General features: G+C 42.9%; 1 protein-coding gene across 25 annotated transcripts in view; it reads left to right on the top strand.

Annotated features, from left to right (window-relative positions):
• Window positions 1-8,189: 8,189 nt before the first annotated feature.
• Window positions 8,190-26,911, top strand: part of ank1a (ankyrin 1, erythrocytic a) — an 85,000-nt gene continuing 66,278 nt past the window's right edge. For 21 of the 25 annotated variants that reach the window (XM_070964043.1, XM_070964042.1, XM_070964040.1 and 18 more), the window contains exon 1: window positions 8,190-8,551. In XM_070964043.1, coding sequence (XP_070820144.1) covers window positions 8,426-8,551 — 126 coding nt within the window. In that variant the 5' untranslated portion in view covers window positions 8,190-8,425. The remainder of the gene's footprint in view (window positions 8,552-26,911) is intronic. The other 4 variants (XM_070964057.1, XM_070964044.1, XM_070964064.1 and 1 more) reach the window with 1 other exon arrangement.

The raw sequence follows: 26,911 nt of genomic DNA, 5'->3' as shown, positions 1-26,911 counted from the left end.
GCTGTGCAGCCTGTACTGTTGCTCTGAGTTGGCTATGTGCTGCAGTGCAGTGTCGAGCTTTGCTGTGCATGTACACTCACTCACTGTGCTGCAAGAGGTGCCTGCAGGTGACGTTGTGATCCATGGTGTAATCAGTGTTATGGATTATTCCTGATGCAACCGCACTTGCTGTCTTTGGCCTGTTAGTCCTGTAATTTTTATCCTGTAAGATGTCACTGACGCTAGCTGTTGTGACTGGAAATTGTAATATTATTTTGTTTGATTAATGGCTCCTAAATGAAAACATTCCAACATCAGGTTATTACCAAGACCCCCCATGTTTGGCAATAGACTTGCAAATGAATGTTTCTGTCCCTCTTTGTCGCAGTACCCTGTATTAGTCAGTAGAGGGTGCTGTCTGGCCTTTATTCTTCCCTGCTTAATGTTTCTTGCCTTTCCTATTGATCTTCTGTGACGACCAACCATAATCTGTTTCACGTGGTTAAAAGGGCAGTATTATGATCCTTTGATCCACTTGAAATCACAAAATGGTCCACAGTGTTTATCCATACTGTAGCACAAATACAGCAAGGGTTTTTGTTCATCCCATCATCTCATTTTGGCTGATAGTGACTAACACTGCTGCTAAAATAACTCTGCTATAAGCCACAGTTGATGGTGCAGAGGATGGCACAGGCCTGCATAATACTGTATCACACTGTAGGCTGTGGACCTCTGCCAGCAAACACACCAGAGACTCTCTGAAATATTGAGGGGGATTCAACATGAGCAGCATAGTAAAGACCAACACCATGGCTGGCTGTTTCAGTGCATGTGCTACTGTTGCTGCTGATGTGTGACTCTGAGTGATGCAAAGCAATAAGACACTTTCCTGTCATTATGACTAAATCTGACTTAATGAAGTGTTTGTTTGAGAAATATTCTCCAGACCTGTGCACCCATGTGATCTGTCCCTGATGGGGAAGATGACTAAATTAGAGCAGGAAATGAGAATATTGTCCCAAGAGTTTCACCTGTAGCGTGGGTGCAAATGAGTATAAAACTGACATTTACTTTCAAGAATGACTGGCTGGAAAGTCCACTCCAAGGACTGTGTACTTCACTTGTCAACACACACTTGACCTGCAGAATGCGGTCATTTCTATTTCAGTTTCAATCTGAGACGCACCGCTGAATCTCACAGAAATGTTTCCAGTGTTACACAGTGTCATTTTTTGAATGTAGGGTGCATCTGAATCGACCAGACCGGCATCGTGTCATCACGAGTAGGTGGAAAGAATCGTGCTTTCGCATAATGTGAGAAACTGCTGTGGGTTGAGAGTAGCAGAAGATCACACTGAGATTCTGAGGCACCGAAGATAGATGAATATACACTGTCAGCGTAGTAAATAGCTAAATGATGCCGGTGACAGTTACTGCTGATGGATCACTTGAGTAGGAGGTTGCTTGAGTACAGTCATACAGTAAACCATCATCAGTAAACATATTACTGACTAGATCTCAGCCTTGCCTCGATCAAACGGCTGGCCATGAGCAGGTTAGTTATTTACAGGCAACACAAATATGTCCAGATGTCCAGATAGGCAGTGACAGGCCAGAGTGTTGGGTCATTGATCCACTTGGGCAGGAAGACTGAAGGGGCAGGACAGCTGACCAATCAGCCATAATTTATCAAGGTTTTGCTCATCCTCCAGCTCAGGCAAGGTTGCAAAGTAATTACTAGACCTGTCTGAAAGAAATGCTTGTTTAATATGAAAGGAATGCATATAAACGTCTCAAAATAATAATCCAAACATACATCAAACTGCACAAACGTCCATAAAATCTTCAGTTTTGAAAGAAATGCAGTTGGGACGAACAGCACCGTATGTGCCGAGTGAAGTCAACAGGGGGCGCTGTTTCGCCATTGAAGTAGTTGATTGTTCAGAGTTAATTGAAAATCCGTCTTTTTTTTCCTCTGGATCAACTTGGACTGTAGGTTCGTCTTTGACTTTGTAAGATAAAACCTCTAAGTTTTCATTTTAATAGGGCCTACGGGATATGACTGCCTGGTAAACAGATGAGGAAATCTTTACACCTTACACTGTGTGGTCACTTTAACGGAGTGGGTGCGCACACCTGCTGCTGTACACAAGGCGTGGCAACTTCCGGTCGGCAGTTGTCTCATGGTCAGTTTGGTCTTATCTTAAATCGATAGCCTCTCAAAAACAAATCGACTAAATTGCAAGCAGTGGATGTTATGTAAGAACAAGTATATGTTGTTTTAAACATTAGTGTTGCTGAAAATAAAAACAGTTTTCGGCTAAGCTAAGCTAATGCTAGGTAGCGTTAGCTAGCAGTCACAGCAGCATCAGCAGGAAGGCAGCAAGCTAAGCTAAGCTAATGTTAGGTAGCGTTAGCTAGCCGTCACAGCAGCATCAGCAGGAAGGGAGCAAGCCAAGCTAATGCTAGGTGGCGTTAGCTAGCAGTCACAATAGCAGCAGGAGGGGAGCTCTGGTTGGCAGTTGACTTGCAGCTGGACTTATTTTAGTTTGGTCATCTCTCCAATGGAATAGTTCAGCAGAAGAGATATTTAGGTTAACAATGTACTCTTGGGCTGCTTCTCTTTATGTAGGCTTTTAGATTGTCTTATACACTGTCCCTGTGGCTGGTAGGGAGTCCATACCATTCCCTGTTAAAACAAGTGATGGAGCAAGTGTGTTTTGCAAAGAGAAGAAGATCCCACCATGACCAAGACCTAGTGCACAACCGACAGACAGCCACTGATGTCCTCATAGACTATCCACAATGTTTAGATGTGACCGGATTAGTGAATTCCAGTGTAAATACTTACATTTAATTTCTGTTACTATGTTTTTTTTATATTAGGAGCCTCACGCACCAACTCACACACCAGTGTACTAGTAACAGTTTGTTTTTGTGTATTTGTTTCTGTGAGTGAATCAGGACTTGCTGCTGGTGTTTGGTGCTGACATCCTCAAAGAGGCCTGAAAGGTGGGTCATTGAAAAGGAAAAAAGATTGACTTTATCAGCTTAGGTCTGCTTCCCTGAGAAAAGAGCTAATAAGCTCTCAGATAATGACACTGAAACTTGGTCATTACCACAGATGTCCTGTTTTGTTTTTGTTTTTTGTTTTTTTACTTTGTTTCCTTTATTTCCTGTCAGACTAGGAAAGTGTCATGACCTCCCTGCTGCTGTTACTTCTCTGCTTCAAACTTCTGCATTTTTCACAAGGTAACTCTTAAAACTCTCCAGCAGCATTTTATGTCTTTGCTATTGGTTATCAGTACTAACACTGTCCTGACATTATGTGGATAACAAAGAGAAAATACATTTTTATGCCTGTAATATCATTTGATAATATCATTTGGTGTAGAGATGATTTTGTGTAAACCTCTGTTGAGTAGCAACGTTTTTTTTTTTTAAGCAATCATGGCATGCTTTCATCAAAAGTTTTTAGTCCACTCCACATAACTCATTACCAAGCTGCATTTGATGAACTGTTTAAACTCACTTTGTGTTCAACCTACAAAGAGCCCCCAGCCCAGATGTACACCTTACGCAGACAGCTGTTTATGTTGATGTTGGATCAACAACTGAGACCTCATGAACTGTGGGCAAAACTTTAAAACTAGAAGCAAGGGATGTGAAGTTGGTATTTCGTTTGTCAGGACTTACATATCTGCAGCCGATCACTGATGTCTCAATTAAGAACTTGTAGTTTCTTTTAGGGCTTATTTGGAAACAAGCTTGGAAACAAGCTTGCCTGCTTTCTGTTTTCTCTGGTTTCAGAATGAAGGGATGTGACTTGCAGGATTTTTAGGCATTTCATTTGTCAGGCCTTGAATGTGAGTGGTTTAACTTAGTTTAGCTCACCATTAAAACGCTGAATATGAACGAGTACAATCGTGTAGTCTGAGCGATGTGGAGATACTGGAAAGGTTGCTAAATGTCAACATGCATAAAGACATTTTCACAACTCATTTGGATGAAGTTGGACAAGAGAGTATAGGAGTAAAGGAAAGGTCATCTGCAGTTCCATTACGGGTGAAATGCCAATGTTCTCTAAAATAATTAAGATACTTCTGGTGGACTCTGTTTCTACTCTGTTGTCAATAAGCTTCTGATTCTCTGTTTCAGAGAACATTGTCCCCCCTGAAATGTATTTGATGGCTATCAAAGTTGATGCTGCAGTTTTACAAACCTTTCGACGGCCGATGGCCTGTACCTGTTCTCACTGGTCTAAATTGTGTTTGTGTTGCTGCTCATTGTGATTTTATTTAATTTTCAAACCTCATGTAAACGATCCCAATGACCACCATATTTTTAGGAGACCTGAAATGATTTTGTGTAAGACTTGACAAATTGACCACCTACAGTTCTGAGAACAGTTCATTATTTTTTAGCCTTCAGAATGATTTATTGCAGTCAACTTTAACGAGTTTGCAGGAAGAAAATCAGAAATGTAAAGTCATTTTTAGATTAAACTTCTTTGTGCTAAATGGGAACTTATCCGGTGGACGTTTGCGGACAGGATGTAACACCGGTAACACTGGTTACTATGGGTTAACACCAGTAGTGTTGTTAACTGTGATTATAGTTGGGGCTTCCCAGTTGAGCAGTAACTTGAACAGTTACATGACCGTCTGTGTTTCTATCCAGAGCGCCTGGATTTGATAGCGAGCTTACTTACAGTGTGTTTCCATGTGTTGAATAGGCTGCCTCTCCTATGTGTGTGTGTGTGTGTGTGTGTGTGTGTGTGTGTGTGTGTGTGTGTGTGTGTGTGTGTGTGTGTGTGTGTGTGTGTGTGTGTGTGTGTGTGTGTGTGTGTGTGTGGCTCTGTCGTGTCCCGTCCACTGTTTTTAGAGGAGCACTGGAGCGGTTAATGTGCTGGCGGGTGCTGGCCGTCACACTGAAGAGAGCTCGGGCAGTGGCTGTGTGTTTCTTTCTCCCCCCAGGTCCGCACAACCTGTCCCTTTGTGTCCCAGGCAGGACCACCCCAGGGGCAATCTATATACACTGGGTGCACTCTGAAACACAAAACAGCCTTATATGTGGTTTTGAAGGTCCATTCCTGTGGTTTTGCTTTAGCCTAATTTGTTCTAACAAAAAACATGTATGAAAAGTATTTTTTCATACATTGGTGCGTTAAGAAAAGTATCGAATCAATTTGCCATTTGTGAAACATGACATTACCACTATTTGAGACCTACATATGAAGCTCTGGAGCTTTCAATCATACCATGTGATTTCCATCAGCAGATGAAGTTTATCCAGTTGTTGTAAATTTCAGATTTTCTCTGAGCATTAGAGGTTAATTCTTGACCTGAAAAGCAGTTTTATGCCAATAATAGATGACACGTACTGAAAGTCCACAGAAATTTTTAACATGTAAAATGACAGTTGGTATCAATGTGATATCATCTAAAGCTCCAGACACCCGTCTCACCAAAGCAGTTTCCAAACACAACAGGAGAAGAGTTGGTCAGTTTGGCAACAGGTGAAACAGATCCCAAAACAGCTACTAAATGGACTTTGTGGTGAGACTGTTTCTCAACATCTGTTTCCAGGCTTAATAATGAATTTTGAATTTCAGATCAGCATTTCTTTTCTCATGTTGGCTCACATCTGTTGTCATTGGTTGTTGTAGCCTTTTTCAGGTTATATACATCTATTGAAAATTCCAAGATGTGTAAATTTATATTCTTGCCGTACTTTATGTTACTACCATCCTTTAAGAAACCATGCATTTTCAGATTGACTGACTAGCCACTGGTTTACATAAAATTTCAGTGTGGAGCAGTGACTTGCATCACAATTAACATAAGTTGCATCATTTTTTTTACTTGTGAAAACATGTGGTGCATCCAAGGAAACTCGTGTGAGGTTTGAGGATAGGCTGCTGAAAACACTGCATCAAAACAGTATTGAAACAGGTGTTTGAACCAGCGTGGTCTGTTAAAGCATCTCTCTGACTATTTTGTTGCTTCAGCCTTCAAAGAGTCAGTGAGCTTGTCAGTATGTGATGGGTGTGGGATGTCTTCTTCTCCACAGAGCTTCTCTAGGTTCAGCCTCAGATTATCTGGCCACTGTGCGTAAGTGGTCCCGCTGGCTGTGTTAAAATCCACTATAGGACTGCCCCTCCATTAGCTCAGCAAGGGTGTAGCTTAACAAGACCAATCTAGTTGGCTAAGCAAAAACCTCCTTATTACCAGTGCAGTCAGTCCTGCTGGTGATTCATTCTGGCACATTCCCCAGGAGTTCAATATTGTGATGGATCTTTTGCCACAGAGCTGTCAGCCCATCAGTATTTGTGTTTGTTTGTGTCATAGCTGGGTCACATGAGCGAGTGATTTGTGTAGTAGTGTTGCAGACAGAAGGCAATATCACCAGTCCTATTCATTAGTATGCTGCAGTATATAGAGAGAATTGCTATCAGATCAGGGGAAGCCTTGGCAGGAGAGCAGAGGGAAAAGAAGAGAGAGAGAGAGAGAGAGAGAGACATAAGTACAGGGATATGGACAGGAAGCAGCAGCAGATAATGAGTGAAACAACTCAACAAGATGGTTAACAATCTTGATTTTATTAATTTTGGCATTAAATGATACAGATACCTTCATTTTGTTTTCTTAACAGCACACATTGGGCTCAATATCAAGAATCATTTAGCTGATAATTATCAGAAAATTGTCTAATAGTTACTCTAAGAAGAGAGAAAGAGATTATAGATTGAGACAGTATCATAGGGAGTGATAATATCCTGCCTTTCTTTATACATTGTCCAGTGAAATCCTCTCAAATGACGAATGAAGGGTAGAAAAAATACACCAGATATTAAGATGTGGCTGCAGAATACACTAATAACAGCCCTTCACCAGCTGTCCCTCTTTGTGTGTGTGCGCTGAAGCACGTGTGTTGGCATGTATGTGTGTGTGTGTGTGTGTGTGTGTGTGTGTGTGTGTGTGTGTGTGTGTGTGTGTGTGTGTGTGTGTGTGTGTGTGTGTGTGTGTGTGTGTGTGTGTGTACAGTATCAATGTGAACTGTACGTGTGATGTATAGTGAGCTGGGCAAAGAGAGATGTTAAAGGATATTTTTTGCCTGCGTCAGCAGCATTGCAGGGAGGAGGAGAGAGGGGAGGGGAGGGGGAGAGGGAGAGAGGGAGAGAGAGAGGGAGAGAGAAGCAGAGCAATGCCAGTAAACAGGTGCCGACTCCATCAGCACCTCTCTCCCTATGCACCTCTTTCTCACTGCGCACATACCCACACACACATTGTACATGAGTGCAGACATTTATACTACAATGCATGTATACCACTCTTTGTCTTTTCTTGCATGTAAAACTATAACAGGTTCCGGGAAAGAGGAGAATAGGAAGGCAGGATAGCAGAAAAAGAAGTCAATGAAGCAAAGCTTTTGATGATGTGAGTGTATCACTCTTTACAGTATACGGTCGGGGAGTGATATGGAATAGCCTTTTATTGCTCAGCCTCACTCTAATATACACAAGCACACTGCACCAACATCCTTGCACGAGTACCAATCCTGTCTGCTGCAGCGCCTAAACAGTAGAGAGGAAGAAAGGAGCAGAGGGGGGGTGGGGGAAGTAAACGAGTAAGAGGCAGTTTTTTTTTTCCCTCATGCATGTTTTAGATTTTTTTTATTTCCCCTGCTATCCTGGTGTGTGTGTGTGCAAGTGATTGCATGATTGGCAGTGGTGATGACGGACTCTGTGCAGCCTAGCGATCCTCCACAGATGGACACACAGCAAGACTATGAGATACTGAGAAATTAAATACAGGAAAAGGAAACCAAATCAATGCAATGTGAGGAGGGTGAACTGACTTTGATCTAAAGCTGCTCAGGCTATTCTTCAACTGACTGTCAGTTCATCCCTCTTCAATCTCTGTTGATGGGGGGTGGAGGGGTCGAAGCAGTTTCATATAATGTCAAAGCAGTGACAAGAAGAAATACGTAGAAAAGGAAAACAAGTGGAAAAAAAGGAAAACCTGTTCATTCACCCTCATTTACCTTTTTTTCTTCTGCACAGAGAAAGAGGGAGACCTGAGAGGAAGGCAGGAGAAAAATTGAACGAGGGAAGTGTATGTGAGCGAGGGAGAGTGTGCGAGCACTAAAGAGAGAGAGGGAGAGAGAGAGAGAGGGGAGAGAGCTGCGCTGCAGTAGCATCCCACAGCAGACGGCTGAGGACTGCCGGTGTGTGTGTGTGACTGCACTGCTGAAGAGGAGGAGGAGGAGGCAGAGGGTGAGCACGCTCGCAGACTCTGCAGGGCCATAGAGGAACGCACAGCGGCAGCGGCAGCGTAGTGTTGGCCGGCACCAGGTACAAGTTCCAGCGCCGTCGCCCCGCAGACCACCATCCGTAGGATCTGGACACGCCAACGCCACCCAGACCCCCACTACCAACGCCATGGCACAAGCAGCCAAACATCTCCGCAAGAACAAGGATTTAGAAGCCCAGGCAGAGCAGGAGCGCAAAGAGAAGGAGGAGGAGAGAGTCAAAAAGAGGAGTCGCTCGCGGGATAAAAAGCGCAAGGTACTGGGACTATTCACAGGTGGGGTAGTCAGGGGTGGAGTGATGGGGGTAGGGTGAGGAGGGAGGGGTGGCTGGAGAGGGGGGCAGGAAGGTTGAGACGCCGCCCCCCCTTTCTTTCTCTGTCATGCTAAGCTGGTCAGGGGTGCCGGGGCACACATGGAAACTCCGTCATGAGTGTGTTTCTACTGTGTGTGTGTGTGTGTGTGTGTGTGTGTGTGTGTGTGTGTGTGTGTGTGTGTGTGTGTGTGTGTGTGTGTGTGTGTGTGTGTTCGTGTGTGTGCGCACAGTCTCCCTGGCACACATGTATGTCCTGTGCATACAGACACGGGGAAACGGTACAACACACTGCATGCTCTCCTACTCCTCTCGACTGCTTTATACCTGCTTTATTGACTGTCCTGTCTAAGCCGTCTGATAAGGCAGTGGAGTACTCTACCTCTCACTGTGTCCCTGTCCCTCTTCACATCTCTGTCTCGTCCTCTCTCTCTCTCTCTCTCTCTCTCTCTGTCTCCTCTCTTTCTTTGTTTTCACACTGCGGTATGGTGTCAGTGAGCAAAATTTCACTACAGCACTAATCACCCACGAGGACAGTGTGCTTGCCAGTTTCCGCAACAGTCCGTTCTGTTCACCTCTCAGCTTTTCGTCTATGTGGCATTGTAATGACCGCAGAGCAAAACCTGCAGGCTTCTGTTTGACGGAGAAGTCCCAGGCAGGGCTCTCAGGGCTCGTTGTAAACAATAAATCTCTGCTCCGCCAGTCTCCGACTGCAGGGACGTATCATCAGGCTGCCGAGCCTACTTTAGTCCTCTGGCCTCTTGTCGGATTTCACTCAAACTCATTAATGAAAATGAGTCATCCGCAGATTGTGCTGTTGTGTATTGGTGGCAAATTGGTCCTCAGCAAACGAGTATGAGTCCAGCCGCCCTGTGAGCCTGCACCGTGCCAGGCTGGCTGTAAACCAATCTGATGCTGATGCAGTAGAGACAGTGTTATGGACAGAAACACAGTACAGCTTCCACTTTCCCAGAGAGGGGAGGCAGGGCTGAAAGGCTGGTATAGGGATCAGATTTTTCTTTTTGTTGTGCTTGTACAATGTAGGATGACAAGGGGTTCGAAGGCGTGTTGAGCAAAATCAAGGAAGAAAAAAAAAAATGTAAGAAGAGAGAGTATAAGGTGGTATGACTCAGATACACCTGGGTTTGCTCAGCAGCTTTTTGGTTGGGTAGTCAGGCCTAACCCTTTCATCGCAGACACACACATATGCCACCACTCTGTCTGTGATGACTGACCTAAAGCAATGAATCCTGACTTAAGGTTACTCCATATTCATCACCTCCAACCTCTCAAAGAGACAGAGATCTCATCAGCTCTTGTGCTTTTGCTAAAAGGACCAGGAGTGCAAAGAATGCAGAGATGCTTGTGTGCGTGTGTATTATGTGTGTGTGTGTAAGTGCAATATGTGCGTGTCTGGCAAGATGAGATTCAAGAAGGGACAGCCTGCAGCTCTAAAAGTATGGATGAGGCAGGGATGAGATTTCTGGTGAGGGTACTAATGCAGCCCAACTTTGACTGAAAAGTGTGTGGTTTCAGAGGATCCCATATCACTTACGTAACCATGCAGCTTAAGTCTTTCAAATAAGCTTCCTGACTCCCCTCCAGCTCCCCCTCCCAACCCCTCTTCCTTTTTTTAACACCGGCTTACAGCCATTCCTGGTTTCTGGAGCAGATGTTAATACTGGGGGAATTCTCTCTCTTTATCTCTTTCTCTCTGGTGCCCTCTTTGTTTCCTCTCTGATGCCTGCAGCTGCGTAGACATATTCTACAGTAATTCATAAGTTGACTGGTTGTGTTTCCCTATATTGCGCCGTGGTTGACAAAACCACCGCTGCACTTGGCTGTTTTCTTTGTTTGCCACTCGACACCAGTTTTTCGGCAGTTGTTCCATCAGCTGTCTTGTGTATCGACCTGCACCTCGGGAGTGTCCCTATCCTCGCGGTGCGGGCAAGGTCAACGCTGTGTGACAGAGCCGCCTTTTTTTATTTAACCATGCTATACGTTTTGCTCACACACATATTAACATGCAGGCACACTCACCACTTCTTTTCCCTGTATCGTTTTGTCAGCAGCAAATCAGGCACATGTTATGTAAGCTTCAGTTTCCTTCTTCACTGGCCTCATCCTGCACAACTGGCGTGTTTTGAGTTATGATATGAAGAATCACTCACAGCTACTTTCATTGATCTCTACATGTCTGTACATTAAATTGTTACAACTTTCAGTGGTTGATTTATTGTGGCTCTGGTGTTTTTAGTCACAGTAGCAGGAGCGCAGGGCCCTGAAAGGATGTCGCTCAGTCAGCTGGTTACTTAGATTGTCTCTCGGCTCAGTCTTTCGTCCAGTTGGTCGTATGGCCTCTAGGGGCTTCCAGCTAGGCCTTTACCGTCAAAAGCCTTATTTATGTACCAGTAATACATTTAAATTTAGCATCCTTTAAAGACATTATTTGATTTGCTTGGCATTTTTATTATCCTCTTTATTGTTTTAATCCCTTTAATCTACTGTTTGTGGCTAATGTATGTTGGTGTCTTACACGATTATTTCCATCCCTGTGGGGACACGCATCTGTGTCCCCTGCAGAATGTCCACAGCCATAAAGCTAACAATTCGTCATCAAAGGGTGAAAGTGCCACTCTAATTGGCTCCACGGTGTAGTGGTATTATACGGCACAGGTCAGTTGCTGAGCAGTGGATAATGTTGTCCTCAAATTACTTTTATTGATGAGTTTGCTTCTCTTGAAAAATGAGCATTGTCAGGATGTGAACAAAGCCCTATTGTCCCAGTCAGCACCTATTTTCACCTCATTCTGTATGTGCGTTTGTGTACATCTAACGCTGCTTTGGTGTGAAGTGGCTTATCTGGGGGGAATGACCCTGTATTGTTTGTCTCATATCAGCATGACAGATAAAAACAAGGAAAAAATGTATCTAGTGCAATTTATATTTTAGGCTGTTTACTTTTTTAAAGGCTCAGGATTATTCCAAGGTCATGGGAAATGCACGCCTCACATTTCTGAACAGGCAGTTTGAAAATGTCTTAATACTCCAGGGTCACATGGTTATGTTTATTCTGTCCTGATGGTGTTATTTTGTCTTTACATACTGGCTGATACATTTTTGGTAGTTGGTGAATAAAAGCTTTTTCAGTCGCTGCAGATATTTTTAGCACTGGAGAATAGTAAAGACAAACAAGAAAATGGAAAATGGTGCGATTCAAAACTTCACATCTAATTGCAAATTCTTAAACCCAGTAATCTCAATTTATATGTGAGCTGTGTATAAAACATGTACAGTCATTTCATTTACTCTTTATGACCAGTTAAAGATCTGATTCATCTTTTTACCCATTGTTTTAGCACTACAGTATGTGATCAGTATTTGGTGAGCCCCACGGGGGTTAAACAAATCCAATAGCCCCATTCAGGATGTATGTCCAGAGCTATATCATTGTGTGCAATAATATGGATTTCTTTCTGGTGTAATTTTGCCTTTGGTTCATTTGGCTAGAGCATGAATGAATTTAGTGTTTCAGCGAGTACAAATCTGGAATGCATATACAGGTCTCTGTGCATGCACCTGTTTTAATTGTTATTGTTGTGATTAGGGCTGCAGCTTACAATTATTTTCATTATCAGTCAATCTGCCATTGTAAAAAAAAATTCAGATTTTGTCCAAAGAGCAGTTTATTTGGTTTCCGATCATAGACGAATAAGAGAACCAGCAAATTGGTACTTTTGAGACGCCGGAGCCAATTAATTCTTGTCATTTTGTTTAAAAAAAAAAAAAAAAGATTTCAATAAATAATCAGTGTATCAAAATTGTTGTAGATTTAAGTTTTGTTGACTGACAAATCCAACAGATACAATCCATGCCATCGTCTGACTGTAAATCTGCAGCTTTTTTTCTGCCAGCTGATGTAGCACTGCAGCATGCTGGGACCAAAACTGCTTCTTCCAAAGCACGAGTTAAAAATAAAGTTGTTACTCTTCAGAGTTGTTGCATGTAATGCTGTAGAGCTGCAACAAACGATGTTTCCATTATCAATGGATCTGATATTTATTTAAATTGCAAACATCAAAAATGGAGCTCAGGCGAAGAAAAAGCAGAAAATTCTTACATTTGAGAAGCCAGAACCATCAAATGTTTGGCAGGTTTGCTTAATCAAAACAGTTGCTGATTCATTTTCAGACAATCAACTAATCATTGTAGCTCTATACTACTGTCTTGACGTGATTGTCTCAAGATCCAGTGTAAAGTCTGTGTTTGACGCAGCTGAAAGATCCTGTTTCTGTTCAGTCAGGCTAGTCTGTAACTCGCAAGGCACTGAAGTACAGAGAAAAACAGTTGTGGCAGCTGAGGACTGACCCATTAGTGGTGCTGGTACTCAGACTCATCAATACAGTTAAGTCTTGTCAGGATGCTCTATGGCTCCTTTTGTTGCTGTATATTGTCTGGCACTCAGAGGTGTTTGCTACAGATGTATATCACAGCCCATCAGGCGTCTTTTAGGTAAAAATCATCTGTATAGACTCTCAGGTTTGTAAACTTCAGCAGCCGTGGTGCAGGACTGTGCAGCTAATATGGCTGCCAGCGAACGTTGCAATGGTGAAATATGTATCTAAGTGCCACCAACATGTTCACATAAAGCATCGCAGTGGATCAGCATTCCAGCCTCGTCTCTGTCTGCCCTCCAAAGTCTCTAACCCTCCCTGCCTGAACAGGAAGCAGAGCCTTCACTCAGGTTAATGTGCCGATGTCTGAGACAGATTGGTACTGTAGTGCCATCTAGGTGTTGATGCTGTGTTAATGTGTATTTATGACTGTGTGTGTTTTGAGTGTGTGTGTTCAGTTTTGGTGCAGTGGATTAGGGGTGCTGCAGCAGTGACTAAGCCCATCATCAGAGCCAACTCTCGCACCTGTCTGCTGATCAGCCCCGCTTACCTGTGCCCTCGCTGGCTCCTGTGGGCAACGTGATATATTTTAAATGAACCATTTCTTCAGGTCACACCATTGGCAGAGGGTAATCAATTTCATTATTGGCTGCTACAACACATAAATCATTTTTGTGTCTCTAATCTGGAACTTGGCCTCAGTCAATATCATAAACACTGGCCTCTTATTTCACCTCTTCTGAGTGTCATTAAAGGAATACTGACCGGTGCTCCCAACTAGAGCTGCAACAATTATCTTTATTATAGATTAAGCTCATTGTTATTTTTCTGATTAATCAACAGTTTGTTTGGGTTCAAATGGCAGAAACTTGGACATATTCAGTTTAAAGTGACTCACAGTTGAGAAACTGTTTGGTCTTCGTACTTGGAAAATTAAATGATTATCAGAAGTGCTGACAGAAAATTTTCCTTCTAACCAAACAATTAATTGTAATCAATGAACCACAAGTTGTTTTTAAAGTTTGTTTTTGCATTGGTCAAACAAATGAGATATAGTGCACTTCAGAGGTGCATCATCCATTCACAAAGCCAGAGCTAACAAGTAGCATTAAATTAATGATCTTATTTTTAACTTTATCAGTTTGTTTTTTATGTTGACAGCTCACATTGACTGAATTCACCTCATTGTTTAGGACCAAAGTCCCCTCTCAGCCTTCTTCTCGTTCTTCTCGTCCATTCTCTTGGATGTTTGAGCTTCATTGTGCAGAGCGACACTATGTGGTTATATAGAAGGACTGTTTTCTCCTGCTGAAAGGGGAAAGTTTCCCTGTGCTCACCTTAAATCTCAATTCAAACAAGTGTGATGTGGAAACGTAAAGCCTCCGGGGCATACGCACTGATAATGGACTTTTCAGTGAAGTAGGAGACATCTTGTGCCATTCAGATTTGCATATTAATAGATTCTGATATTTCTGAATGAGGGGGAAGAGTGTGGAAAAAGGGTCTATTTTTATTTGCATGTTTGTTTGTTTTAAAACATGTCTGCAGAGGATTATTTTAAAGTAGACGCAGTCTGGCCTCTTCCATATAGATCTTGGCTTTAAGATTAGTGTTCGAGATTACGTTTACACAGTCTTCATATGGATTTGTGTGTGTGTGTGTGTGTGTGTGTGTGTGTGTGTGTGTGTGTGTGTGTGTGGGGCAGCATGTTGCATCATAACACATCATTAGATATCACCAACTCAACCAACCAGAACTCTATTCATCTCACTTGTCTTCAGTCAGACTACACAGATATGTGTGTGTTAATGAGTCTCACATATGTGTGTGTGTGTGTGTGTGTGTGTGTGTGTGTGTGTGTGTGTGTGTGTGTGTGTGTGTGTGTGTGTGTGTGTGTGTGTGTGTGTTTGGGGTGGGCTCTGGCCCAGGTGGCCCTGTGGAACCCCTTAGACAGATGACTCAGCAGGCCTGGTCGAGGCATTCACTCATGTTGATGGAGCCTGGGAATGAGCCTCAGCGAGTCCAGCTCCTGGCTCTACAGTAAGTGCTGCTGGAGCAGGTTGGCCGGGAGCTGCACCCTACTCTCCTTTAATTAAAGAGGGAATGGAAGGCGCACGTGAGGCCAATTCACCAACCCCACCTCTCTCCTCCCCCCTCCTCGTTTTACCAGGGCGATAGCGGGTTTTTATTTATGAGCTAGCTGAGACTGAGTGTTTTCAAAGCATATAGACCACCACACCCAGTGAGGTTTATTTGATTAGAGAAACGAGACAACTCCCCTGTTCAAAAGGTACTCTCCAGTCTTTGTTGGAATACAAAAAATAATGAAATAAGCAAGAACAAAATAAGATCAAGCATCCAGCTGGCACTCGCTCTCTGCAGGGGTTCGGCTTCCCCAAAACTCCAAAGCCTCAGGATATTTTTAAATTGTTGATCAGCGATGAAGATTTTGCACCATGTTTTCAATTTCATCCTCGCTGCAGTGATTCATTCTTTGATTTGAAGCCAGAAGTATCAGCACCTGCTTATTTTGCGTATATTATCTCTGTACTAACACAAAGCTGGCAAGACACAGAGGCTTTGCTGGTGTGTTTCCCGCCTAATGATTGTAAATGAGGCTGAACTGACACGTAGGACTGCAGTGCTTTCAGCAAAGCATCAGACTCCAACACAGGTTCGTGTAAACCTCCAAAAAATATTAGCAGTGGCAGCATCCGTCTGTGTTCGTCCTCCCACTGCACAGTTAAATCTATTCGTTTGTGAGACAGCACGTGAAATGATGTGTCATATTGTGAGGGGCTTCCTTAGATTTCCCTCCTCGTGCCTCCCTCCCTCCCCTCATCTTCCTCTCCATCTCCCTCCTTGGCCGATTGCGCTAATCTCTCCTCCCAATTGTTATTCTAATAGTGCAGCTGTTACGTAACTCCCTGAAACAAGAATTGAAAGATCAGGGTTATTGAAATGGATCCTCATCATGCCCAAATAAAAGGGGAAGAGAGGGAGAGAAAGAGGAGGGAGAAAGAGGCGATATGTTCTTAGAGGAATTTGATAGGTCATTGCTGGACGGCTTGTTGTGAAAAAAGGAGGGCTTCTGGTGTCCGTTACCCAACCTGAGCTCTTTCCCTTTAAGCTCCTTCTGGCTGATGAGAGAGGAGAGAGGGAAGGACAGGAGGTGGGATAGGGAGCTTAGTGCGGTTTGATGTCCAGGTACTCTGAGTCCTGCCTTGATATCCTCAGTCTCTGCAGCATCTCTTGGACTGATATGTGCGATAGCTAGGAGCCTCTGCAAAGTGCAGCCTACTACTTACTTTATTGACCTGCTCTGTTTTGCTCCGTGGAGAAAGGTTTTATCTGTCCTGCTGGGCATTGTAACTCATGCAGTAGGTGGTTGGTGCAACTGGGAGCATTTTTCTGTTTCCATTCACCTTTTACTAACCTTAGGATTTTGTCACTCCATTCATGCTTCAGCAGACCAAAAGAAGATAAATGAGTAGGTTGCTATGAGTGATGACACTCGGTTTGCAGAGACCTTTGCTGTTTTTAGCCATGCTAGCAGCACAGTGTTAGACAGTCAGTTGGGCAGTGCACCACTATTTGATGGATCGCCATGAAATTTTATACAGACATTCACGCTCAGAGGATGTATCATGGCATTGGATTGTCATGACATTTGTTACAGAATCCTCTCAGGATACCATAGCATAACATTTCATCTAATGCCACCATATGGTCAATATTTCATTTTGTCCAGCACTTTGTTTCTGACAAAACACCTTCAAAACTAATAGCGTCCCATTCGCCCTCAGCTCCGTTTAATGATAATTAGCAAAGCTTCAGCATGTTGGCATTGTCACTGAGAGCATGCTGATGTTAGCACTTAGCTCAAAGCATTGTCATGTCAAACAGCCTCACAGAGCTGCTAGCATGACTGTTATTTTAGGTGGCCAAATACAGAGGATTTTGCACTTCAGTGCTGCTGAAAAAGTACATTTTCGAGCATGCATTTTGCAAGTTTGAGCGTGTTTTTTTTTTTTTTTTTTTTTTAAGGCAAGCATGCCAGTGTAGGATTTTATTTGTACTATGTGTGTGGGAAGCACCTTATGTGTTAGTGATTGTGTGCAAGTGTTGGCGCTCAGACTGAAGGAATATAGCCCAAGGGTAGAGCCATAGAAGAGGAGAGTGAAATATCAGAGGAGGGTGGGTGACCCCAGGGTGACTCTGCGCCCTTTCCCTCTGTATTGAATGACGGGTGTCTTATTTACCTGATTGATATGATGATTCCTTCTTTTCTGTCTACTGGGGGGGAGAAGAATAATTCAATTCAAAGCCCAGCAGTGCAGTAGGTCATTACAGCAGTGCAGCTTCCTGACTGTAATTCTCAGTTCCAGTTCTCTGAGTGCGGACAATAGAGAACGTCTGATTCATTTAATGCGATGGCAAGGAGAAGATTGAGTTCACGATTGGAGTCTGAATTTCCTGACTGAATTAAACCTGCATAGTCCAAAGCGGCGTCCTGAAATACAGCATATACGTTACAGCAGCTTAGTAGAACTTTAAAGGCACAAATTCTGATTTAGTTTTTACAACTATAAGTGCCCTTTTGGGTAACATGATAACATTATGAAGCCAGGACTTTGGCCTTGGTTGGTTCCTTGGAGTATCACTCTACGCTCCCTGATGACAAATCTTACTGAGTGGAGTGCAGATTTCTTGAGTCATCTAATCCTCGTGTCAAGTGTCATCAAAGTGTCATAGCATCATGGACCTGTTATTAAAAGCTTAGCAATTTGTAAACCCCTTCATCTGAATCCCCTGGAGAGAGAGGTGGTGTCACTATAATTTTTTCCATCCTCTTCACGTCTCAGCCCGCCCCGCATGCACACTGGTGCTCTGCTCTCCCGGAGGATGGCCACTAAAATGTAGACACACAGAACACAACAGGACCTTCATTCATTCATTCATTCATCCACACCGAGGCTGGAGGTGCTACGTCTGCATTACCGTGAGTGAACACTGTTAACTTGGCTCAAACGTTGTGCTGCGTCTTTGTCTAGTATATAACTAACGCTTTGTTAAGTTACAGTTACTCTGGCGATACTGCAAAGTGTAGTGTAGAGACACAGTTAAACTTTTCTGCAAGTGTGTCATTTGTTTTCACTGATTATGCTCAAGTCTCAAACTGTGGAAATGTAATGATTTGTTGATGTTGAAATGTACCGTAGCACCTTTTTTTTTTAAATGATTTTCAACTGAAACCTTGTTGCATCACTAACACACATAGGTTCTGATAGCAGGCTCCATTTTTATTAGTTATTACTGTAAGCTCTCAGACTAGCAAATCTCTCACTGAATCTTTTATTTTCTTCCTGTTTGTCGTTATCAGAGAGCACTTTACAAGTCATTCAGCTAAATAGCAAAGTTTAATGGTTTAGTTCACCAAGAGATCGAGATTTCATCCTTGGCCTTGGAAACAGCAGTTGATCTCAATGCAAGGTCCACTCAATAGCTGTCCTTGAGGTTTTGATCGTATCACATGATCTTCCTCGGCAGATGGAGTTTCCCAGCTGCGATGGAAGAGTAGGTGTTCATATTTCCATTTTCTCACTTCCTCACAGTTGTTTCCAAGGTCAAGGATGGCCCCTTAATCTCATGGCGGTAAGAGAAAAAATAGAGATTTGAACATGATCATGACAACTGAACAACTCCATCTGATGAGGGAGATCATGTGATACAATGGAAATAAAACCAAATCTCTGTGCATGGCTGTATATCTTATAAGGTTTAAAAAGGATGTGCATGCTCTTGAATCCTACACATATGTAGTATTACAGTGGTCCATCAGGCTCAGGCTGGATTTGGTGGATTTGGGTAGCTGTCATGATGTATGTCAGTTATTTCATTGATGATTGAATATTTTAAGTCAGCACTGTCCGATGTTTAACTACCTCCAGTCTCCCCGCATATTTAAACATTTTCTGTGTGTGTGTGCGTGTCGCCGGGCTTGTTGGTGTGCTTTTCTATGAGCTCACACGTTCATTGAACAGAGGCACGTGGGTTGTCTTGTGGCGCAGGATTTACTAGCTTGCTGGAGGATAGTGGTGTCACCCAGCCTCTAATTGGCTGACCCCAGAGATTTTTCTCGAGCAGATGCAGAGACAGGTGCCCACCCCCTTCCCTTCCCCTCTCCCTCCTAGAGTGCATGCCTCCATCCCTCCCATAATCAATCCTCCTGCTTCAATATGGACTACAACTCCTTCCCTCTCTCCCCCCCTCTCCCCCTCTCTGCCACAGTTCGTTGTGGCACATTGCAACACTGCAAGATCATGCTTCGATTCTTCACACCTCCCTCTCTCCTCTCTCAGCCTCCGAGTTTGCACCAAACGCTATGGATCCACGTTTAGAGAGAGAGAAATGAGAGAGATTAAGTGAGCAACAGAGAGAGGCAGGAGGGGGGGATGGAGCATCAGTCATTTTTACTGTTGCGGCAGCCGAATGTTTTCGGTCGGCAGGAAAAGAAAACAGGAGTGCTGTGTAGGTAGATATGGAATAATCAACTTCCACTACACACATGTATAAAACCTTTGATGCAATAAACAGACATGTGTTCGGATAATGTTTTAGCTGCATTTCCCCCTGCCATATTAAATCAGTTCGGATCGAAGAGGAGGGGGTTGGTCCTCGGGGACCGTGGCAGTATCGGCTCAGGATGAAGGAGAATCTGCGTGTATGCAGCAGCTTTACAAGGTCAACTGCACCCCGCACACCATCACATGTAAGCACACATGTATGTAGACTTGGCACAAGCACGTCCGCTGTCAGCCAGCCCTTAGTCAGCACAGCGTCGGCTGCTCTGTGAGAAAGTTGGATGTCGCCATCTAGTGTTTACACAGAGGACTTTCTAATCACTATATGAACACTGACATCATCTCTCATTATTTATTATCGTTACTATTCTCTTGTTTTCTCATTTTCTCTCCTTCAATCAGGATCAGCGTTTAGGTTCCATATCTCTCTCTGAAACTCAGAAACACTGTCCTTTAAATGCACACACACACACACACACACACACACACACACACACACACACACACACACACACACACACACACACACACACACACACACACAGAGTACATGCTCTTACACACACATCCATATATCATTTCCTATATCATTCCATAACCATATGGATCAGGTCACCAAGGTTGAGCACTTTGTCCTCGTTGTTTTTGTCTTTTCCAACCCAGTTTGGTCAGAGGGACATGGAGAGACTGACAGATTCAGAAGCATGATCGGACATGTCTTTTAGGTAAATTATTAATTTTCACTGACTGCTGGAGGTAGATCTTGACTAGTCTGCGTTTGGCTGCATCCATCATGTCCTCATCTGTGTTTCTGCTCCTCATACAGCAGCACTTCCTCCACCCCTTTCCCCTCTATACCATGGCCCCTCTTCTTTTCACCCCCTGCTTTCTCCCTGCAGAGTCTAAGTGAAGGAGAATATATAGCAGAGCTTGAGGCTGTGCAGGACAGTTAGTCTGCTGGTAATGGAGAAGATATTTGCCAGAGCATAGAGCGCTGTGACTTTGGCCTCAGCGCCCCTTAGGCACAGACCTTTAATTGCCTTCTCACAAGAGGAACACTTCTTCTCACAAGTGTGTGTGTGTGTGTGAGGGGGGATGTGTATGTGTATGTGTGTATGTGTATGTGTACATTGCGGCTTCCTCTTTCCATATTTGTCTAGGTTGTACTGTGTGACCCCCGGATCAATACTGTGCCCGCCTCCTTCTCTTCTAGATTTAAAATAAATCTGCGACGACATTTTCAGTAGATAACAGCGCTGTTGTCTCTTCACCCCTAAATGTTTTAATGATTCAGGACCTAAGCTTGTTTTCAGTCATACAGTAGTTGGATTAGCCTGTCAGGTCTGACTCTGTTAACAGTTATAGTGTTTTTGGTTTTAAGGAGTTAAGAAATGTGCTCCTCACTGCGCTTACTGTGTACAAAGAAAAATAATTTGTCAGTGTCTAAAAAAGAAGTGCAGCATTTCACAAGAGCAGTCCAGTTTAGAGCTGAAACAATTCATTCACTCATGCTGGACAGAAAATTAATTGTCTACAGTTCTGATAATCTTAAGCAAAAGTAAAAGCACAAAAAAATAAAAATTTTCCAGTGTTTCAGTGCTGAATGTGTAGTGTTTTTTCATTCTTCTATGATGTAAACTGAGTATATATGCACATTTATGCTTATGCTTAAGCTTAATTTATGTTTAATGCTTCTCTACATGCGGTATTTTTATAAGTCTGAAATTTATTTTACTTTAGTTTAATTGTGGATTTTATTATTGTTGCATTCAGTTTACAGTATACGTGTGGTTTTGAATTTATTCCTTAGTTGTATTTTTATGTTTCACATCCCTGTTTTTCCACACTTGTAGTATCCTTGAACTTCAGCCTCTGCTGTTATGTAATGTGCTCAGAATATCTCAATATTGAGCAGAGGTGTAGGCTTGAGTGTGAAAATCTGGCTCGTGCAGCCAGCAAACCATTCTGTTGAGTGAAAATCCTTCCTATGTGGCTTTAACAGTTCTAATTTTAAAATCAGCGCTTGCATGTTTGTGTTTGTCATTTTGAGTTGTCTGCAGAGACATTATAGATCCCACACTCTATAATATTTCTTATTTTTGCCCATTTTTTGCTCTAAACTTAGCCAAACCTAATGATATCTAATGGTTAACTGCAGTTTGTCAAATACATCAACCAACCACGAGTCTAAACTGTGAAGCTGTTGTCTTTTTTGAGTAGTTTGTTAAAGATTATTTAAATTTAAGAATAAGAAAAGTTAATTTGAAGATGTACTTTGTCTTCAGCACATGACTAACATGATTTATTCTGACCCAGATTTATGTGGCATCACTGCCCTCATCACCTAAATATGCAAACTGGAACTGAAGTGGATGCAAAATTTAATTAAGCATGACGAATATATTTTAAATTTGGTATATTCTGTGTGGCTGCATGGACGTGTGTTTTCACCCAATATATGGCTCAGCAGCTCAGCACAGTCATCCAGACTTCTGTTTCCTTCAATGAAGATTAATGAGAAATGGAAGAAACAAAATAAAAAGCTTGACGAAAGTGGTGTCAAAATGAAAATATCCTTCTGAGACAATGACATGCCAACCAGACAAGATGAGATGTGGATTATCAGGTTTAATGTATTTTATTCCTCAAAGATGGATTGATAACAGAGGACAGATGAAGGATGAGCTGGTCTTAGCTCCCTCTGCTGGTCTGAGCAGGGTCACATCTCATTTACATTCAACTTCACTGTGACTTGGTCAGCATCTGATCAGGTTGACAGCACTGCATGATGCTGTCAGGACGCTGACAGTTGGTTCAAAGGTCATCCACAAGAGACAGACATGTCCTGAAGAGAGTCAGAGGAGAGAGGACAGGAAGTGTGCTGGACCTGCACTCCTTTCTCAAGGAATTGGTTGGGTTGTGTTTATCGACACACAGACGCCGTCTTTATCCGACACACACAGAGTCACACATTGCCCCATATACCAGCCAAGCGTGCAGTACACACACAAGCTGTGTTCACACCCGTCTCTCCCTCTGATCCGGTGCAGCAATTCAACGCTGCTCTGCAATACTGTTACGCAGAGCCATCAATTATTCATTAAGGATTTCTGCACTTGTTCAGTCATGGGCTTGATACACAGAGAGATGGAATTCAAGGGTGAAGAGGTTAAAAATTGATAGAATTTTCCAAAATCAAAAACTATATTTAGTCACTCTTTAAAAAATATTAATGTATTGATTGTGCTAGTATTATCCTTACCTATCTGCTATTCTTAACCCTAGATCAGTGTAGGTAGTAGCGGTGCAACATATGATCCAGACCTTGTGATTTATTTGTCATGTGGGAAACATCTGTCTTCCTGCCAATAACACATCAACATCTCTATGCACCTGCCTCATAACCCCAAAACACCTGCAGCTCCTCTGCATATATAACTTGGTTGGCTACTATAAATAACCGCATCACCACAACATATTATGTGGGGCTCAACAATGAGGGTTTTATTAACTACATTTACATATTCATTCATTTGGTGGAGGCTTTTGTCCAAACCAATGTATAAATAAGGTACAATAAATGCGTCAACGCTCAGTTCCGCCTTCTATCTGATATGTGCCACAAGGCTTGCAGGTGTATGAAGTGGAGAGTTGTAAAAAGTAGAACAACATGAGCTGTCTTTGGCTCATTGAGTTTTGGACCATTTCCAGAGATGTTACTGTGCATGCTGGCAGCCTTGCCAGAAGGGTGTTAAAGTAGGTAAAGTGAGAAATGACCAGTGGCTGCACAAGCATTCAGATATGACCTGATCTTTCTGATGTTAAATAGTGTGAAGTGACACAACTATGGACAGGTACTCAAAGTCAGTTGATGCCCAGATTTTGAGTTTGTATGTGAGAGTAAGGCAAAACTGAGCTTGAAACTAATGTGCTGAGTGGGATGACTGGCTGGGATCAGCAAAAGTTCAGTGTTAGAGAGATTGAGTGGTGGTCCATCATTTTTTTGGGGCATCATTGAGGCTCGTGGGAAAGACAGACAGAGCTGGGTATCATCAGCATAGCAGTGGTGAGAAAAAACATGTGAGTGCGTGATCAGAAGTGGTGCATATTTAGAAGAGTAGGGGACCAAGCACAGTTCCTTGTGGTACACCAGTGGAAAGAAAGTGATGCTGTTCTTCTTGCTATGCAACCTTGAATATGAAATATCAACCAAAGTAGTGCCAAACCAGGCATGTTTATTTCAGAAATGACAGACAGGTGAATTTGGTGGTCCACAGTGTCAACGGCTGCTGACAGGTCCAGCAACATGATAACTGATGACTCTTCTCGCTGACCACAATGTTTCTGTCATTGACAGCAGCATAGTTTCAATGAAATGACCGCTCTTGAAACCAGACTGGTTTGGACCAATTAGATTATTTCAAGAGAGGCAGTCTGAGATTTGGGTGACAACGGCACATCGTAGGACCTTGGGTAGGAAGGGTCATAGTGAGATCTGCTGGTAGTTTTCAACTCAAGATGGATTTAGGATTGGTTGTTTCAACAACAGGATGACTGCTTAGACATTGTGGAGAATTTACCCAAAGCCAGAGAAGCATTTATCATGTACATGTTCACAGGCATGATTGTGGGTAAGATGGCTTAGAAGAGCTTGGAGGGAATGGGATTCAGAGGACAAGTGATGGGTCAACTCAAGAGAGAAGAAGGTGGGAGACATTTTCCTCAGTCAGATGGAGAAAAACAAAGTTAAAGTCAGTCTCCCTTGATCCAATGCTGGCACTGCTTGTTTAAGGACAAAATTCAGTAATTTTGTCAGGCAGATATTTGAGGGATTTTCCTCTAAATAAGTGCAGTAACAATTTGGTGATGAGAGGACAACCTGACAGGAGGAGGACAATGTCTTAGGGAACCCCCTCGACCAAAGGGTCGGCATCCAACGTGCTCTGCCAGACCCTCCGCAGAGCTCATGAATATAAAGGCTGATCGATGCTTCAGGGAGTGCTGTGCAGAGAAAGAGATTTCTCCAAGGACGAAATTTAGACATATTTCACAGATTGATACTGCCACTGAGGGTAGCAGTGGGTACAGGTGTGTAGAGCAGAAGCACAGAGACGCCAATAAATACTGACTGACTGAGTGTGAATGTGTATGCCTGCCTGGATGAACATTTGTAATTGCTGTCTGCGGAGGCTGATTTTAGTGCAGGGCTTAAAACGGTGATTCTAGTGGTGTGAGTGTGTGTGCTTACTGTCAGAGTGGAGACACAGATTGGTGGAGGCAGGTCTGGCACTGTGTGGTCCACAGCACTGCAGGGTCATGAATGATTTAATGGCAGGAGAGGTGAGCTCCGTCCTCCAGTCCTCAAAATGCACACAGGCATTTATGAGTTGCAGAAGTGATTCATTTTCATGACCTGACCAACTGTTGTATTGATATTCTGAATACAGTGGATTTTATTTTGGGTTACTGTATATTCATGATCGTGTGTTAATATGTAGCTGCACAAATGCTGCATTTTATCAAAAGATCCTGTCTCGATGTGATCACACATTGCACATTTTCAGCGCAGGCTTATGTAAGTTTCAAATACAGAAGAGGAGGAGGAGGTTCTGCAGGCCCACTTACTTAAGTAGTATGTTCCAGAAATACTCTTTTGATATCAATATTTTCTTACAGCACAAAACCACACAGACCGTAACACTCTTCCATGGTTATGCGAGAATAGTGTCATATTTCACTGTGTGTTGTAATCCTGCTCCAGCACAGCACATTATGGCCGGGCTATTGTGAGAGTGCAGCCGGTGAGCATGGTCATACATTCATGAAGACGGCTTTATTCATGTGAAAGGTCACGTTATGTGTGAGATCAATTCAACCTCTCCCTCCACTTACACAAGGATTATGTTAACTCTGGTTTGTCTTCTCACTGAAGATCCAGATGTTAAAAACACCCTTTCACCTCATTTTCCTTTTCATTCTCTCCCTTTCCATCTTTCTATTCTTAGAACTGTTAAATGTGCTACCCAATGCAAATCCAAATTATACCGAACAGCAAAATAATTACCAGTAAAGTGAACCCGCGCCAGAGTATGTTTGCAGGACAACAAGCGCCTTTGGAATATTCCAATATTTTTGTTTTTGTTATTTTTAACTAAACTAAAATGAAATGAAAAGACCAAAACCAACATTACAGAAGTCTGTCACTCAGTATTTTCAGACATTCAGACTTCGCCAGCCTGTTCATGTATTTGGCTCTTATCCCCGAGCCCATTTTGTTCTCACTGAACATGTCAATCTCCAAAAAACGGGTCGGAAACAATGATTTTTGTGTTTTTCAACGCTAAATATTTTCCACAAAAAGCAGGCCGTTGTAGCTTTTAGCAAAGTTACTACAAACAAGAATTAATGGATTGATACACATTTGGTCCTACACTGAGTATTTTGAGCTGCAGGACGGTTTATTAACAAAAAAACAAAATGTACAGTGCCCATTTCATTGTAATACAGGAAGGAATGTCACCCGGTGCAGTATTATAGTCAGGCTTTGGCTACACAAGCAACACTTACATGTTCATTGTTTCATTCATTTGTGTTTTGTTTTTTTTCATGGGATTTGTTGACAATAAGAAAAATATCGAATATCACCAGATTTCATCCTCAAAGTTGGGTTCAAATATGCGTATTACATTCACTATATATTTTTGTAAATGCTCCATGATGAGGGAGTTCAGGTGGCTTTCTGGGTAACACATGCAGACAACAGGGCTACTGCAAGACGAAGGACACGTTTGTCAGAGCTGAGGATCACCTGTGTGAGGACACATGTCCGGCATCATTGGCAGAAGGACGAGTGTGACAGAGATTAATAACACCCAGCATGGCAAAGCAGCCATTTGAATATGAGACAAAAATATAGAGAAAAAGAGAGGGAGGGGCAAAGGGTAGGCGCACATGTGTGGAGCAGATTGGGGGGGGGGGGGGGGGGGGCACGTAGGATGGTGGGTTGGCACTTCCTTGGCTGTTCATCCCTCTTTCATGCTCCATTTATTCAAAGTGGAAGCCAATGTGCTGTCTAAGGCTGGAACTATTTTCAGGCATTGCTTCTGGTTATAGGTTTTGTATTTTACATGCTGATAAGGCCATTTTGGGAGGCTGTTCTATACATTCAGCACTCTTGAAGCAGTGTGTGTCCCCTTGCCCTTTCAGGTAAGAATAGTGCAGTAAACATTTTTACACAATAGGGTGTCCTTCGCTGCACGACACTGTTACAAAACCAAGCATCCGTATCATTTCGTATGTCATGTTCATTTTGGGTGAATTTTAACGTG

This window comes from Chaetodon trifascialis, chromosome 6 (assembly GCF_039877785.1).
Source record: "Chaetodon trifascialis isolate fChaTrf1 chromosome 6, fChaTrf1.hap1, whole genome shotgun sequence".
NCBI lineage: Eukaryota > Metazoa > Chordata > Actinopteri > Chaetodontiformes > Chaetodontidae > Chaetodon > Chaetodon trifascialis.
Note: the sequence above shows the minus strand (reverse complement) of the source record. Positions and strands in the feature narration are given on the sequence as shown.